This window comes from Conger conger, chromosome 1 (genome assembly GCF_963514075.1).
Source record: "Conger conger chromosome 1, fConCon1.1, whole genome shotgun sequence".
Taxonomy (NCBI): domain Eukaryota; kingdom Metazoa; phylum Chordata; class Actinopteri; order Anguilliformes; family Congridae; genus Conger; species Conger conger.
This window is the reverse complement of record NC_083760.1, coordinates 64,189,175-64,206,014: the sequence shown is the minus strand read 5'-3', so window position 1 is coordinate 64,206,014 and position 16,840 is coordinate 64,189,175. Positions and strand designations below refer to the sequence as shown.

Below are 16,840 nucleotides of genomic sequence, written 5' to 3'. Positions count from 1 at the left end.
TTAAGCGAGAGGAAGGCCCCAGTGAAAGGTGTTCGCACTTGGTGCCAAGAATGGAAACAAGAATGTCTTGCAATTCATGAATTTATTTATTTGCAAACAAGAATGTTACAGGATTTCCTAGAATGGGGAAATATACACAGATGTATCTCCTGTTATGGATACATTAAGCCACTGAACTTAGTCTAAAAATAGAGTGTTTTCTCTCATTCAAATACGAGTGTGTGCATTTGTCCCTCTCTAAAATGTTGATAACGGTCTCAAATGAAGAAATATGTCATCACACTACAACAGGGAAAAGTAAATATTTCATTTGATCATGCGTTACAATCGTGGCTCTGCAGCCCTGTGCTCAGTTCCAGGGGTGAAGGTCACATGCACGGCTCCCCAGATACTGAAGCTAAGTTCTCTTCCTTTTCTTTCGCTCGTGGCGTCTCTCTTCTGGAGAGTGCAGATCCCTGAAACGGATAAAGTGATGTCAACGTCCTATCACAATGTCAAAACAATTCTGGCTGTGCCCCTGCTTTCTTACAACCGTAACGATGCACTTTTAATCAGGTTGTTGAGCACATTGTTGTGGAGACCTTCCATTCCTATAAATTAAATTGTGGAGCTGTGCCCAACTACCCAAACAAAATAACAGAGGTTTGATAATTCATAGCCATAACATAACATAACATAACAGCTTTGAAACATCTCACCAAAAAACTTCCATAAGGTCATGGTACATACAGAAAGTCTTGTAATTGAAAGTGGTTGGAAGTTGCGCGGCTCACCTCTGCTTCCGGTCATCCCGGTCCCGGTCCTTGTGTTTGTCCTTGTGTTTGTCTTTGACCTGTTCCCGGTCCCTGTCCCTGTCGTTGTCTCGTTCACGGTCCCTGTCCTTGCCTTTGTCCCGTTCCTGGTCCTTGTCCTTGTCCTTGTCTTTGTCTTTGTCCCGATCCCGGTCCTGATCTTTGTCCCGTTCCCGGTCCCGGTCCTTGTCCTTGTCCTTGTCCTTGTCTTTGTCCCATTCCCTGTCCCGATCTTTGCCCCGTTCCCGGTCCGGGCTGCGCTCAGGGCTGCGGTGACGCCTCCGGCGGGAGCAGGAGAGGGAGCTCCGCGACTCCACCGACACCGAGCGTCTCTCCTCAGACCTCCTCCTGCAGGGCAGAGGGGCAATGCGCTCAGAGCTACAACTAGGGTAAACTACGGCAAGTCACTGACATACAGACGATAATCGTGTTCGGCTATTAATATTTCAAGGGATAGGACTGCTCCGTGACTGCACTTAGATCACCTGTGAGACGAGTGTCTGGACGCTCCGAGCTCCTCCTCTTCTTCCCACACTCTGGCCAGCTCACCCGAGTGGACATCGATGACCTCCCGGATCACCTGATAATCAAACACATGCACTTACAACAAATGCCATGTCATGTAAAACAATGTCAATATAAACAATATGTACCAAAGCACAGATCACAAAGGGTAAAGAAAAAGGTTTGGGTGTTAAAAAGACCTCTGTGTAAGTCTTTTTGGTGATGTGGACATTCTTGGCTCTGTAGGACTGTCGACGTCTCTTGTAGTCTCTCATCTCTGCCAGAACCTCCAGGTGTGACTTTGGGCCATTCTGTTCCTCATCTGCAGGGAATTTCAAAGTACAAGGAATTGTGTGAAAGGGGCTTCATAAATAGGCTTTGGTTACGAATGCAATTACAAATTGAGGTTTATGAACTAAAAAAATCTTGAAAAAACAAAACATCATTGGAAAGACTTTGTGAAAAAAGACATGCTCAGAAAAAGAGAGAATGACCATAACAGAGTTGATGAGTGTAGAATAGCAGATCTCACTGTTATACCTTTTTTGAGTTTGGCCACCAAATCAACATAGAGGTCATCGTTCTCCACTGGTTTTGTCAGCGCCTTCGGCTGGCCGGCCTCCCTAATCACATGGTCATACAGAGCCAGTCGGTCTGCCACGGTGAAGTCACAGATCGATCGCTTGTGGTTCTGAGGAACATCAGGAGGGTCCGAAGAATACTCACCTGAGGCACATAGATGAAGGCTTTACCCAGATGGAAAACAAACAGGAAACAAACTGTAAACAACCGTAAACAGCTGTGCCTACAGGACACACCACAGCTGGCCTGACCACTCTCACTCACTCACTCACTCACTCACTCACTCACAATCTCTCACACACTCACACACTCACACACTCTTCTTTCAGGCTAAACTGCAGAACGCATAATGTCAATGCAACTGACCATCCTTTTAGTTTAGCAGTCACAGCCATAACCAGCAACCATTTGCAATATTTCAAGGACCAGCAGAATTCACTGTACTTCCCCAACACGTACAGGGAACGCAATCAAACTACCATGACGATGGCACAGAGCACGTCAGGACACTGCTTTAACCAGCGGGTTTAAAAGGATATTGTATTAAAGGATACTGAAAGTTAACAGGCCATGCCTGAATGAGAGGAGAACAGCTAGTTCAAACTTCCTCTTTATACTCACCCCTGTTGCTGAAAAACAAAACACAAATGCAGTGATAACACACCTGATGACATGGGGATACTTAGAAAGTAGGATAATGCTTTAGATTGTAAACTGAACATGACATATCCTGATACGTTAGAGAGACATTAAATACAACAAATTATTGAACAGAAACTTCACCGACTGCTCACTAGCACCATCTGCTGGACACTATTGCAACATATCCCACTTCAAGTTACCCATTTTGCCACCTGTTAGAAACGCACCCACAGTTCCTGTGCAAACTTCAATTAATTTTTGCAAATGGGGAATCTAGTGGCATAATTCTTACTCCTTCAGTCCAGTTTTAGTATCTTTCAACAAACGATCCGATTTTCCACAAGCTAAACTTACTTTGGCAATACAGTCCTTCTGTTCTTCCAATAGGTGCTGATGCCTTCGCCTGAAGAATGATCTGTTGCTGTGTATGTTTGTCTAGACAAAACAATGACAATGTTTAAAATATGTGAAATTGAAAATGTGAAATTGAAAAATACCTGGTGACTGAAAACAAGCCAGTATTCTAACAATATATGATATGAAACAATTGTTAAAATTGTTTAAAAAATTTAATTGAGGAGATGCTGCAGTGCAATTCGAGTTGACACAGAACTGCCCATACCCAGGCTGGAAACATTACAGATAAATTATCTAAGAGAAATGAACGCCAACAATACATTTAAAAAAAAATTCTTACTTCAAATATACTTACCAATAACCAAGGTATGCACTTTGGTCTTTTCATAACAAATGGCAGTGTCATACATGGCTCCCTAAAAAATATACATAAAACATGAATGCATAAAAGAATGACAGAAATATTATGTCTCATGCATCCAGTAGTTGATCAGCCTTTTTTAAAAACAGCACAGTCCATAAGTATTTACACAGTGACAAAAATATCTATTTTTTTCTTCTTTTGCAGCAGGATAATGACCTCAACACAGACTGCAAAGCAACCATGGACTTCTTCAGGGCCAAAAGCATCATCAGGGAAGACACTTATCGCTTTATGATGGACATGGGTTGCAGACCTCGGGCAGTTGAATGTGTTAACTTCACTCAAAATTATGTCAATTTGTCCAATTAGCTCTGGTCCCCTATAATTGCCGTAATCCCTACACCATTCATTTAAAATCCAACGTGCTGGACTGCGGAGCCAAAACTACATGAAACGTGTCACTGTCCAAATAGTGCATTGTAGACGATTTATAATGCAAATACCAGCAGTACAAGACCAAATGGCAATTGTGGTTTCATATATCGCGGGCACCTGTTCTTCTCGGGAGTATCCCATTTTGTTTAGCCTGCAGGACGCTTCGTGTCTCGCCATGCTCTTCTTCGGAACACGGTGGTTGTGGTCATACTGGCACACTTCCATGGAATCCTGCTTAATCCAGAGAGACATGCGTATTATGTTACTCCAGACACTTTTTACTCCAGACAGTGTGGAACACTTTGTAGTGTGGATGATGTGTAGGGCTTCCACATTTATAACGACGCAGTAGCCTAGCTCGGGGAAATTGTATGTGAGGGACGCACGTCAACCCATGCCTTGCAACTACATTAGCTAACTTAACCCGTTTACATTGCAATTTAAACTAGTGAATTAACGTTACGTAGCAAGTTACCTCAATGGAGTTCATTTCATTACTCCATCCGAAAGCCTCAAACAATCCGTTTAGCTGTTGCTGACACTTCTCTGTGCATTCCGTCAACTCTTGGAGTGACTGCAGCCGAAAACGAAGTGAATCTTCCACTTCGCTACTCACTGGCAAGTCACACATATTTAAAACTAACAGTCTGCAACAGAAAACTAGAGAAAATGGCGATACATAATTAAAAACGCCACACAATAGCTAGCTAACGTTAGCTAAATTCGCTTTCCTTGCTGTTGTGTCGTCTTCTTCTCTGTTTATTGGCACTATTAGTTTCGCAGAAAAATACATACCGCCACCTACTGTAGCGGAGCGTGGCACCACATTTTAATACTACAGTAAAATAAAAACCAAACCAAAATTTTGACTTTCACAGCCCATATCTCTGTACGGAGCTTTGGTCAGCAAGAGATAATTAATCAGTTGAGAAAAACAGAGAGTCTTAGGTAAAAGATAAAATGCTAAAAGGTGGGTCATTCTGTGAAAAATCTACCAGAGATGTGGGAGTTGAGCATTCGAGCATTGCTTTCCCGGACTTGCCCGATGGAGCAAGTGGACTCAGGCTTCCCTACCAGGGGCACGCTGAGATTGGCAACGCCTGCCGACAGTGCAGCCGAAGGACCAAGCAGCCCAGGGGATGCAGAGCTGACTGGCTGAGCGGAGGCAGACAAGGAGCTGGCACCGACACCCCTGGCCAGTGGAGCTCCAAGCCGATGATGGTGAATGGTAAATGGCTGCAATATATAGCGCCTTTATCCAATGCACTGTACAATTCATGCTTCTCATTCACCCTTTCATATACGCACTCACATACCAACGGCGATTGGCTGCCATGCAAGGCACCAATCAGCTCTCCTGAGCAGAGCCTGGGCCTGGACCGAACGCAGCTGCGAGAGGCACAGTGCGATGACCCATTGCTGCTCCGAGTCCAGGAGTGGCTGTAGGCGGGGAAACAGCTGAAGTGGGGTGATGTGTCAGCGCTTCACAAAGAAACAAAAGCCTATTACTCTGGCTGGTGCCACGGAGCATGGAGCCACCAGGGCAAGGAACTTTGGGGTTGCCAAGACACTCCACCAACTGTGGGGCCTCTTCTACTTGGAACGTGATTCCTATGGGATGTGGAACTTTCTGGGCGATGCCTGCACCACCTGCACTGCCTAGAAAGGGCCCACACAATGCTTGCAAGCCGCGCAGCAGTACTTGGTGGGGGCTCCCAAGTTGACATACTGGTTCCCCTTTCCTACCACTCACTTGATGAACCGGTATGTTCTCATGGCCATGGACTATTTTACCAAGTGGCCAGAGGCATACACGGTCCCAGACCAAAGTGTCAGGGACGACTGGACTCTCAAGAGGGGCAATGTGACATCCAGGGGTACAAGCTGGCCAACAAGGGGGCTATCAGCATGCCTCGGTTCACTAACTCAGCCACTTCCTGGGTTGGCAAAATAACTCTTTCAATTATTGGCTCACCTCCTGACATTAGCAGTAAAACCAGGAACCCTGCCAAAACTTGAACATTTACTGAAGTAAAACAGCTGTTGTAGGTTTTCTTTAGTGAATTTATCCAGCAAACTCAGTAATCGTGCTTTGTGATATACACCCCAGGAACTCTGGCTTAAAGGTACAATAGGTAATTTTAGACTTCTAATGGTCAAGAGAGGAATTTCAGCAGCAAACACCCCCAAACCACAACACTGTTTATCCCACCCCTTCTCTGTGAACATGTGTTGAACCCGAATTTAAGGACTATGAACATAGGTAGAGAGTGAGTCAACGTGTCAGTGAGCCTTTTTCAATTCTGGACTTGCTTATGCAATACTGTATTTGTCATATGTCCCATATAGTCTGCAATGATGGCAATAATTGATTATTTTCACACTTTGAGTGTGCACATAGTTTGAGCCTGGTTTAGTACAAATGTAGTATCTATGTGTGGACCCAGTGGTAAATCCTGCAATCTCATTAGAAAATTGCAATAGTGCAGTAAAATATATATTAATTTGATGTCCTCCAAGATTATTTAATTTCCGAAATGTTAGGCGATAACATTTGGCTATACGGTAAATCTCATCAGCCATCTTGTCGAGAAATCGCACAATGCGTTTTTTCTGACGATGTTCTTACCGGACTACCACGATACAGTGTGTAGCTGCGCACACAAATTTTACGAACGAAGAGTTTTGGATTAGCAAATACAGTGAAATTCTAATTTCACATTCAAAAACGTTTTATTGGCATGACAAGATGCGTATTATGTTGCCAAAGCACAAATGATAGCATAGACAAACCATACAACTAAACTCATTAACATTTATTTCGACATACAGTTTATAAACACAGGGCAACCCAAATATGCTCACTGGTTGTCTCTTTATGGCAAACTGTAATGTCATTTGCCGCTAATCTAATGCATGTTTGTGTTCGCCAATAAATAGGAAAGCTTTCAGTGTTTTCAGAGTTTTGAATTCAGGGCATATTTTAAATTGAGGTTGCGTAAAAATACTCCAGTATGCTCAGGCAATTTCCACATGTCGTTGTGAGGAAGTGCAGCTCTGTCTCCATCCCTCCCTTGCTGACTGCAGTGATATAGAGAGGCTGTGATCACTGATCTTCTATTTCTCTACGATCTTTGACAAGCCTACGGTAACTTTCCTCAACACTGACCCTCCCATTTTTATTGTGAGAGAGTGAATGCAGTGTAGTTTACCGCAACAAACCAGATCGTTCCAAATCGAGACTTTGTGTCTTCTTGAAAACGTGCAGAAAAGATGGCCTTTCCAGGTTATGGTCCTCCTTCAGGATTTGGGGTAGGTTACGCCTCTGTTTAATTAATTGTCAGCAACATTTAAAACAGCGAAGAAACGCGGGAAATAAGTTACTATAACGAATGGATGGATGTTGAAACTATCAGTTACATGTTTGTTATGCGGAAGTTAGCTACAGCTAGCTAGTACTTGGAGTAATGTGTCTAATTGTAAAGACATTTAAAGTGAGCTATATCATTAACTTGTATAAATAAGGTAGAGGGCACATGGCTATTGGAAAAAAATTGCTACTATTTAGCTACTGGCTAAATATGCTAAGTTGGCTAGCTACAGGAAATCCGAACAAAACCCGCTGCCTAACGCTAGGTCGCCTTAAATTACTTAATGCAAGTTCGATGGCCACATGAATGGTTGAGATTAGCCTACGCCTTCAGGTGGGCCTGAACCCTGAAAGTGGTTCGCCTTCTAGTACTGCACAGGGAATCATTGGATCTGATTTAATAACGTTAAATGTGAACCTATAACGACATGTGAAATACATATTTTCTAAAACGGATGCACTGTTATTAACCATTGCTATCACATACTGTTATTCGTTTCGTTTTGCAAATGTTGCTGCCGTTGTTGCCTGCGAAATTAGCTGCACATCATGTAAATCAAGTAGCCTGGTATGGATTTGATTATTTAAGTTAGCTAGCTATATATTAGGAATTCATTTGTTTTGTGATAACTGCACAATGGAGCTTTGGGAACTGATGTATAACGTTATACTAACGTTAGCTAACGTAACAAAACAAATTCCATGCTAAAATCTTTGCGAATCGTGTCGTTGGTTTCCAGCTTTCGAAGGTGGGTGTATTATCAGATGTAATGCTGCTTGTTTCAACGATAGTTTGTACATACTAGCCATCTAGCTGACTTATCCACAATAGTTAGAGCTCGATTTTCAATTAAAAATGTGCATTGCTGCTTCATATTATTCCTTGAGGTTTTAACTATATGTCCGGTGCATTGTAGCTACCGCAAACACGCTGTAAAGTTTGGTGGGGCGTTTATCTTCTTCCTGTTGCATGGATTAGATGGGCGGAGAGGCATGGTGGAAGGAGGTTATGCAATTTCCTGGACAAAAGAATAGGGAGGGGTGACTACTACTGGAATGTCCTCCGCGATAAAATTGTGACAAAATAAGACTCGAAGCTGTCATTGCTGCTAAACTTCTACAAATGACTGAATTAAGGGTCTCAATACATGTATAAATGAAATATTTCTTTTTTTTTTATATTTCTAATACATTTGCACAAAATTCTAAACATGTTTCATGCCATGTTGCTGTCTTTTTCTGTCCTCCTTAGCAGTATGGGGGAGCCCCTGGTGCCCCTGTTATGGGAGGATTCCCTGGCCAAACCCAGGATCCTCTCTATGGGTATTTCTCTGGTGTTGCTGGACAGGTAAGACTATTTAGAAATGTTATTTTCTAGGTGGTCAACAGTTAGTCAACTCACAGATACTGCTGTTCTTATTCTGGAGTCCACTTTAAAAAAAGCTTTTAAAGCATGCAATACAATGTAGATGTCAATGTGTAAACCTCAAATCTCTGTTTATGGAATTCCTGTGTCCTTGCTCTGCACATTTAACATGGAATAATTTAATGTATTTATTTGAAGATGTTTCTTTGTGTTGTTTAGGATGGCCAGATCTCTGCAGAAGAGCTTCAGCAATGTCTAACCCAGTCCAACATCTCTGGAGGTTATAAACGTAAGATTAGAGTTTGGCACATTCCATGGCCCTGTTCTATTGAGAAAAGTAGCTTTCAGTTTAGGGCAATGACAAGCACAGACCTGAAATTTTACTGCATAGCAGCGTACTCTTGTGTAAAGGAAGGGATGCACTTACTCATTATCTAACCTTTTTAAACTGTGTGTATTTTCGACACATACTTAATTTGTAACCCACATAATTCATGCAGAATATAGGCTATATTGTTCAGTAGCTTTTGGGGTGAAAATACTCAGCGGTGTCAAAGGCTGTACCAAACAACTCCAATGTAATTATCGAATGCACTTTGTCTGCACATTATTTGAACATGTCTCATTGTATTGAACTGTGGAAAAAGACTAACAGTATCTTCCTTATTTGGCAGCTTTCAACCTTGAGACATGTAGAATGATGATCAGCATGCTGGACGTATCCTTTTCATCTGATCTAAATTTCACATTTACATTTTCTCTGAGAACTGTGTACATCTCGCTTATTGTTTTACATTGAAATATATGCTAGAAGGAGCATGGATATTTTTTACATTTCCTGTAGCAGCAGAATGTTATAGGCCATGAAGCATGGAAATCAAGGTAGGGTTGAAAAGACATGCCCAAATTATTGCTATATTCTTGGATAACTTAAAAGGTATTTGTGCTTATACATTTAACTTACGCAGCCAAGTACTTTTCTTGGTTGAGTTTTTTCCCCAGAAAGGCCTTTTCTGAATTTGTGTTCATTTGTGAATTGTATTCATTGTTATTGAAACACTGCTTTACAAAACTGAGTGCATGGATATAGAGAAGACATGAGAGAGGTTTGACTCAATATTTGTCGCTTGCTGTGTGGTCCCTAACACAAACTCAGAGGGACTACTCGCACACAATGGGATTCAATGAATTCAAGGAGCTCTGGAGCGTCCTGAATGCTTGGAAACAGCACTTCATGTCCATTGACCGAGATCGCAGTGGCAATGTGGACCCCCAGGAAATGCACCAAGCCATAGTCTCCATGGGTACGGCACACCACCATAGATATCCAGGGTCTTTCACTCCACTCCTCACTTCTCTAAATTGAACATTTAATTCATATGGTGAGGTAGAAATCCATAGGTGGATTTGACCCCCCACAAAGAAAAAATAAATAAAATCTCAAGCTGAAGCATGCAACATTAAAATGTAACACTAATGATGTCAACTGAATTTTTGGGGGTTCTTGTTGAATTAGATCGATTTGCATTTCTGATATGTTGGAGATTCTGGGTGTAAACTACTTTTTTTCTGTTTATATGATTGAAGTGCTATTAAATTGATGCCGGATTCAGTCCGCATGGGCACAGCTTTGACCCTCTGCCCTGTCTTTACCCAAACTGTGACCAGGTGCCTGCACTGGTGGAACACAATTGGACATTGCATACCTCTCATTATTTCGGCACTGCCTCTCTTGTAATATGTGTGGCCTATTCGATGTAAAATGATCACTGTCTGAAGGGTTAGAGCATCAGATGAGTGCATGCAGCGGGTAATGCTTTTTGCATGGTTACATTTAGCAGTAATTTAATAGGTGCAGGGGCCAGATTAGGTGAGTAACTGCATAGGACTGATGAGAATTAGGTCTACACAGACTGAATAGGCTTTGTTGAGAAGGATTGTTATTTTGAAATTCAGGGTAACAAGCGAAGGCCCACGATTTGTTCTCGTCTCCCTCGTGTGCCCATAGGTTACAGACTGAGCAGTCAAGCTATGAATACCATTATCAAAAGATACAGCACCCAAGGGAAGATCTCATTCGATGATTATGTTGCTTGTTCCATCAAACTCAAATCGCTGACAGGTAAGAATTTTGTTTGCACGAACTGCAGTTTTTGCTTCCTGTACAAACATCAATCTGGCTTGCTTAAATAATTTGAGGCATTATGTACAATGAGTTTTCTGTTCAGTGTGGTAAGAACCATTCACTGCATTGTTTGCATTGTTTTTACAGATTTGTTTAGAAGACGGGATCAGAGTCAGCAGGGTGTGGCCAGTTTTCAGTATGATGATGTAAGTATTCAAGCTCAGTGGCACCAATGTTCTTCACACTGATGGAGCTGATGGACACGACAGAAAACCATTACAGTGCAACACAAAGGCACATGCTACCATTAGCATTGTATTGCAAGTGTTATGTTGTGTGGAAATGTATATATTTTCTTGCGGAAATGATAGCAGTTGTAAGTGATGTTTCTTTCTCTCCAGTTTATCCAGTGTACCATGAGCACATGAGGAGGAGAAGATGACTAAAGGAATTTGGACCACTTGTCATGCCTACCTCCACATGCTTATTATGTTATATGCTTAAAACTTGTGGGGGGGTTTCTCCATTTTTATACATTTTATAATAACACCAATACTTTTGATGTACTGCTTTCACCTAATTTTTTCTCAATTTCCTCCATAGAGTAGAAAATATAGTCTATAGAAGGAACCTATATCAAGTCTAGTGATTGTAATTAAAATATGAAATGTGCCTGTATATTGATGTTATCATGATTATTATTATTTTTTTGGTTTTAATCACAATTTTACCCAATATTAATTCTGATAATGTAGTTATGTGGCAACAACCAGTGGAGGGAAGACTGCACTGTGCCTACTGTGATATAATAAAGTGTATATAACCCACATTCATCACGTTTTGAATGCTTTATTATTGTTTTGCCAGCAGACGATTCAATTTACGGGTTGCACAGTGACATGTAGCACCTGCAGGGCACTGATCTATATCAACACTCCACAAGAGGGTCTGCAAACCTCATAATGCACGCGTCATATTTTACATTTATAATTACTCCCATTATTAGCAATATTGGGCTGACCAAAGAAACCAAGGAAATGTGGTTGATGAATCCTCACTCTCTTAACGCCGGTGGGAACTCGAGATCAGCTGACAATTGGGAAAAATCCAGTGCCTGAAAAATGCTTCAGATGGCCGATTACATGGTCTTGCATTGACATTAGTAAAAAGTAGGGGGCTGGACTAAATGTGTTGCAAGAACCTTGAAATTAATTCCAGCTGTTTTTGAGTTCCAACCCTCCCTTATTACTGAAACTGCAATTCTGCGTCTTGTTACAGGAGGAGTAAAAAGTGAAGAGAAATCCTGTTAGAAGTCTGATGAGAAATGCATTCTACTTTTAAAAAAGTAGGTTTCACTACAGATGTGCGGACATGGATTCTAATACTTTTGGCATTTGTATGTTGCATGCAGGGATCTAAAAGCAGTCTGCAAGCTTCTCAGGAATCCTGTGAACCTATTACAGTACCACTATGTAAGGATATAGCCTACAGCAAAACCAGGATGCCAAACATTTTGAAGCATTTAAACCAAGAGGACGCTGGGCTTGAAGTACACCAGTTCTACCCACTTGTTAAAGTTCAGTGCTCTCCAGACCTCAAGTTCTTTCTGTGCAGAGTCTATGTCCCAAAGTGTGAGCTGGGTGAAATTAGGCCACCTTGCCGTTCTCTTTGTGAGAGTGCTAAGCAGGGCTGTGAAAGTCTGATGAATAAATTTGGTTTCTCCTGGCCAGAGAGCCTGGCCTGTCATTTGTTCCCAGAGGAATCATGTGTCAAAGTAAGTACTTGAATTGAGTTCATCCATTTAATGTGATTTGCTAGAAAAACGCATACCAGAAACTATTGTTTTTGTTTCACCTCCACAGAAGGACAGTATACTGGAGGTAAGCACAGTTCAGTTGAGTAAAATAATTTTATTCTTATTTTAAAAGTATATGGAGTGCACACAAGCTGAGAAATCCTGTTATAAGTCTCTGATACGAAATGCATTCTACGTTCAAAAAAGTAGGTTTCACTGCAGATGTGCGGACATGGATTCTAATACTTTTGGCATTTGTGTGTTGCATGCAGGGATCTAAAAGCAGTCTGCAAGCTTCTCAAGAATCCTGTGAACCTATTACAGTACCACTATGTAAGGATATAGCCTACAACAAAACCAGGATGCCAAATATTTTGAAGCATTTAAACCAAGAGGACGCTGGGCTTGAAGTACACCAGTTCTACCCACTTGTTAAAGTTCAGTGCTCTCCAGACCTCAAGTTCTTTCTGTGCACAGTCTATGTCCCAAAGTGTGAGCTGGGTGAAATTAGGCCACCTTGCCGTTCTCTTTGTGAGAGTGCTAAGCAGGGCTGTGAAAGTCTGATGAATAAATTTGGTTTCACCTGGCCAGAGAGCCTGGCCTGTCATTTGTTCCCAGAGGAATCATGTGTCAAAGTAAGTACTTGAATTGAGTTCATCCATTTAATGTGATTTGCTAGAAAAACGCATACCAGAAACTATTGTTTTTGTTTCACCTCCACAGAAGGACAGTATACTGGAGGTAAGCACAGTTCAGTTGAGTAAAATAATTGTATTCTTATTTTAAAAGTATATGGAATGGACAGACTGGAACTATACAGTGCAGTCAGTTAAAAAACAAAAACATAATGAACTATTCTCTGACAATCGTACAGCAACTTCTAAAACTGTGTTTATTCTAAATAGGAGCTCAGTGCAATGGAACTCCAGAAAAAGCTAATTGAATTGGGTCACACTGTTGGAGACCAGCGTAAGTGATGCAGTTAAGTTTGCCTTGATGAAACCAACATTATATTGCATTAAATAATTCCAGTTCATCAACAGTCTCCATATGTATACAGTATACAATACACAGTCACTTCCAAAATTACCCTTGTAAATATGTTAAAAATAAACAGCACATGGGTAAAGAGCTATATTTTATGTTTAAAATACAGTTAATTATATTCTTTCATTATAATAGATTTGTTTTGAGAAAAAGGTGTATTTTTGGTTTCAGACATTCTTTTGTTCCCCACCTTCTTTTAATTCCAGAACTGAGTCTCGAGACATGCAAAAGTATGATGTCTTACATGGGTGTATCCTTCTGTTGTCTAAGGCAGTGGTTCCCAACCTTGGTCGAGGGGCCCCTGTGTGTATGTTGGTTTTTGTCCAATCACAGTTGCAATCCCAGAATTTTAACAAGGTGTTTATTCTTAAGGAGGTGCTTTTTGTGTCTGACAAATTATTTTCCCTCTCACAGTAAGCCACATGTCAGAAAACTATGCATGCCATGCAAAATAAAGGTTATCATTTGCTTTATCTTTTAATTAGTCATTAGCTAACAAATGGTATGTTTCAGTGGCCCTTTGTCCAAACCTTCACCAATTAGGAGGCATGTTTGATGTACTCATAATAAAACAATCATTCCACAAACATATAGACAGATAACTGTCAAAATCTGATCAGTATTATTTTAGCCCAAATTAATACTTTGGAAGAAAAAGCACCACAAACAAGTAGTTTTCACATTTTTAAGTAAATCTTTGATGAGTGTACACATTAATTACCCTTCCTTAAATTAAGCTATTCTAGGAAAATGAATCTGGCAAACTAGAAGTAAAAAAAATGAACAAGCTGTTGGAAGAGCTGATACTGCTAAAGAGAGAATTTGTGGGTTATACCTCTGGAGTTATGACAATACATCAGATGGAGACTGCACTTAAAGGGAGAGGTAAGAGGGTTGCCATCCTATATACAACCGTTTGTAGTTGTACATCCTATTACAACTGTCTGGACTCATAATTTCATAAATTGTATTCATTAAATATTTTAGATTTTATTGAAATACTTATCCTATGTTATACCCTGAATTTACACTCAGTGAACACTTTATTAGGTAAACCAGTTTGTTAAAAGATTGTTGGTGCCAGACAGGGTGATTTGAGTATATCAGAAACACCTCATGCTACAGCAACAGAAGATTAATAAGGCTAAACAAATAAGTCTAATAAATACCTAATAACGTGCTCACAAGTGTATGCAAAATAGAAAGGGATACGTATCATACAGTAATGTTCATATAGAAAACTTTACGTGATTTTCAGTCTAAAGTCTCTTCAATATTACATTCTATAGACATTACTCTGAATTCTAAGACCTTCAAGTCAATATGGAGACACTTCGCCTCTGAAGGAGGCATGAAATATGATGACTTTGTGGCAAGCACAATGAAGATACAGACCTTGACAGGTATAGAAATTATTATTATTATTTTTTTAAACAGTATTCTTGTGTAAATGTAATTGTTTTGAACACAGTCCTAACTGTGCAATCAGATATATAACAATACCTATTAAACTGCAAAACTGGCAGAAAGACATTGACCATGCATTAAACATGTTGTAGTAATACACATACAAACATATACTATAAGGAGTAAACATGCTGCTATATTATTTGCAAATCAGTTGATGTTGAAATATTTTACTCTTTTAAAGAGATAAAGACATTTCTAAACATTTTAGAAATGAAAATTAATGTAATTACAAATAAACTTTCAAGAAGGTAAAAATGGTAGGGGACTTGGTTGTTATACAAATTGTCTGTGTGCTCTATATTTATACTACAGATCGATTCAAGAAACGGATTAGTGCAGGCCTGGCTTGTGACTGCCAAGTGGCCACCTTTGCTTTGGAAGATGTAAGTATGTACGATGACAGTCTGGTGTGAATACATCCACAAGCCTTGATAAATACAAACAAACAATCAAACCTTTACCAAGATAGTAGAAATGTTTTAAAGTTGCCACTTAGAAGGCCCTCTGTTTTGTGATATTTGTTTCCAGCTCTAAATAATGGAGCAAATTAAGTGTATTAAGCATTTGATAACTGTACAACAAAAAACATAGCCATGGTGGTAAAAAAGCAAAGGCTGTATAAAGCTAAATGTGTTTGATGGTATGCAATCCATTTTAAATGTTTGCATTCTTTTTTTCAGTTCATCCAAGCAAGTCTCCTGTAGTGCCGTCACAGACATACACTTGCTATTATTGGTACTTATAAGGTACTGATACCTACAGTATAATATTATTATGATAATATTTTATCTCTTGAAGATTATATGTATCTATTGTCATGGAAATATCCTTTATTATTACTTCAGGAAAACTATTCAACACAACAAGACCTTTGAATGTTCTTAAGACTTCATTCATACTTGCAACCAATAAAGAATGGGGGAATGTGCTAACTGACTTTCCCCAAAATGTAAGACGGGCAGTCCCTCTTTATACCATTTTGCTTCGCTTAACACGTGACTAAGCTCTTAAGCATTTACAAGTTCCATAATGACCAAGTCACAATGTTGGGATTTCTGAAGATGTTTACTTCTAAACTGGTGTGTGTGTCACACTGAGGACTGATTATGGGGTTGGTGTGGACACTTTAAATAAACAGAAGCTAGGGCTTAATGTGATATCTTTCTGCTTTGTAAGGTATATCTTTCTTGTAAACATGTTATTCCCCCATTTAAATATCTCTTTTTAAGTCAGCAATACCTCTCGACCAATTGAAACTCAGCTTCCTATTATCAAATGTCACATTCTGCAGTCTTAATGTTTTAGCACAGCAGTTTTTCATACTTCTTAAAGCTTTTAAAATGATAAAACTCTGGATTAGGAAATTTTCCCATACACTATCTGTCTTCCCTGTCAGAGTACATGCATTGTATTCAATTGTAGCATGAAAGTAAACACTGTAATATGCCAAGTAATCTCTTTAATAAAAACCATTACACTTCTGCCGTTACTTTCCAAACTTGGTTAATATTCAATTCAGTGGTGAAAGAGAAAGCTATTGTAACAAGTCTAATATTATAAAATAAATTCAGCATTTAAAAAAATTCATTTACGGTTTAGGTGTATGTGTAGCCCCAGGGAGAAAAATGCATATGGTTGCATCACTGGTATAATTATGTTTGTGTGCTTTCCACTCATCCACATGAAATAAAAATCAGATGGTCTTTTGAAAGGTCCCAAAGACCATAGTGAGTAAGGACAAAATATTGCATTTTCTATTAATTTGTGCTGAAGAGTTTTTTCAGAGCCCTCACACCATCCCTTTCCCAAAATTAAGCTCGGAATAAACCATATGTATGATTTTGCCACAATTTACTTACACCAACCATTTTTCAAATCAATACTGAATTTGTTGTTGCATGTTTGCTTGTTTGCAATGTTAAGACTTTAGTGTTTGTGCAGTATATTCCCAGCATTAGTTTGCCAGAGGTCTCCCATGCAATCACTAACCTA

At 39.9% G+C, this 16,840-nt stretch overlaps 3 protein-coding genes across 6 annotated transcripts; 2 read left to right on the top strand and 1 right to left on the bottom strand.

The window, feature by feature from the left end:
- Positions 1-63: 63 nt before the first annotated feature.
- Positions 64-4,444, bottom strand: snrnp48 (small nuclear ribonucleoprotein 48 (U11/U12)). Of its 2 annotated transcripts, none has more exons than XM_061252601.1 (9): positions 4,151-4,444; positions 3,793-3,909; positions 3,232-3,292; positions 2,874-2,954; positions 1,836-2,021; positions 1,496-1,617; positions 1,277-1,371; positions 774-1,139; positions 64-455 (listed from the first exon to the last, which is right to left on the bottom strand). In XM_061252601.1, exons 1-9 carry the CDS (start codon positions 4,304-4,306, stop codon positions 398-400), a joined length of 1,242 nt encoding a protein of 413 aa, XP_061108585.1. In that variant the 5' UTR covers positions 4,307-4,444; the 3' UTR covers positions 64-397. The 2 variants fall into 2 exon arrangements, with proteins under 2 accessions (XP_061108585.1, XP_061108594.1); XM_061252610.1 differs by having other exon boundaries at positions 3,793-3,906.
- A 2,297-nt stretch (positions 4,445-6,741) lies between these two features.
- LOC133127626 (sorcin-like) lies at positions 6,742-11,369 on the top strand. Of its 2 annotated transcripts, none has more exons than XM_061240658.1 (8): positions 6,742-6,987; positions 8,301-8,393; positions 8,631-8,700; positions 9,086-9,129; positions 9,568-9,715; positions 10,420-10,533; positions 10,684-10,742; positions 10,938-11,369. In XM_061240658.1, exons 1-8 carry the CDS (start codon positions 6,949-6,951, stop codon positions 10,962-10,964), a joined length of 594 nt encoding a protein of 197 aa, XP_061096642.1. In that variant the 5' UTR covers positions 6,742-6,948; the 3' UTR covers positions 10,965-11,369. The 2 variants fall into 2 exon arrangements, with proteins under 2 accessions (XP_061096642.1, XP_061096634.1); XM_061240650.1 differs by having other exon boundaries at positions 6,744-6,987; positions 8,298-8,393.
- A 398-nt stretch (positions 11,370-11,767) lies between these two features.
- Positions 11,768-16,333, top strand: LOC133105449 (uncharacterized). Of its 2 annotated transcripts, XM_061215579.1 has the most exons (10): positions 11,768-12,310; positions 12,399-12,416; positions 12,604-12,966; positions 13,055-13,072; positions 13,237-13,300; positions 13,585-13,628; positions 14,125-14,263; positions 14,668-14,781; positions 15,161-15,231; positions 15,529-16,333. In XM_061215579.1, the coding sequence occupies exons 1-10, from the start codon at positions 11,861-11,863 to the stop codon at positions 15,550-15,552; spliced, it is 1,305 nt and encodes a 434-aa protein (XP_061071563.1). In that variant the 5' UTR covers positions 11,768-11,860; the 3' UTR covers positions 15,553-16,333. The 2 variants fall into 2 exon arrangements, with proteins under 2 accessions (XP_061071563.1, XP_061071571.1); XM_061215587.1 differs by lacking the exon at positions 12,399-12,416.
- The last annotated feature ends 507 nt before the right edge of the window (positions 16,334-16,840 follow it).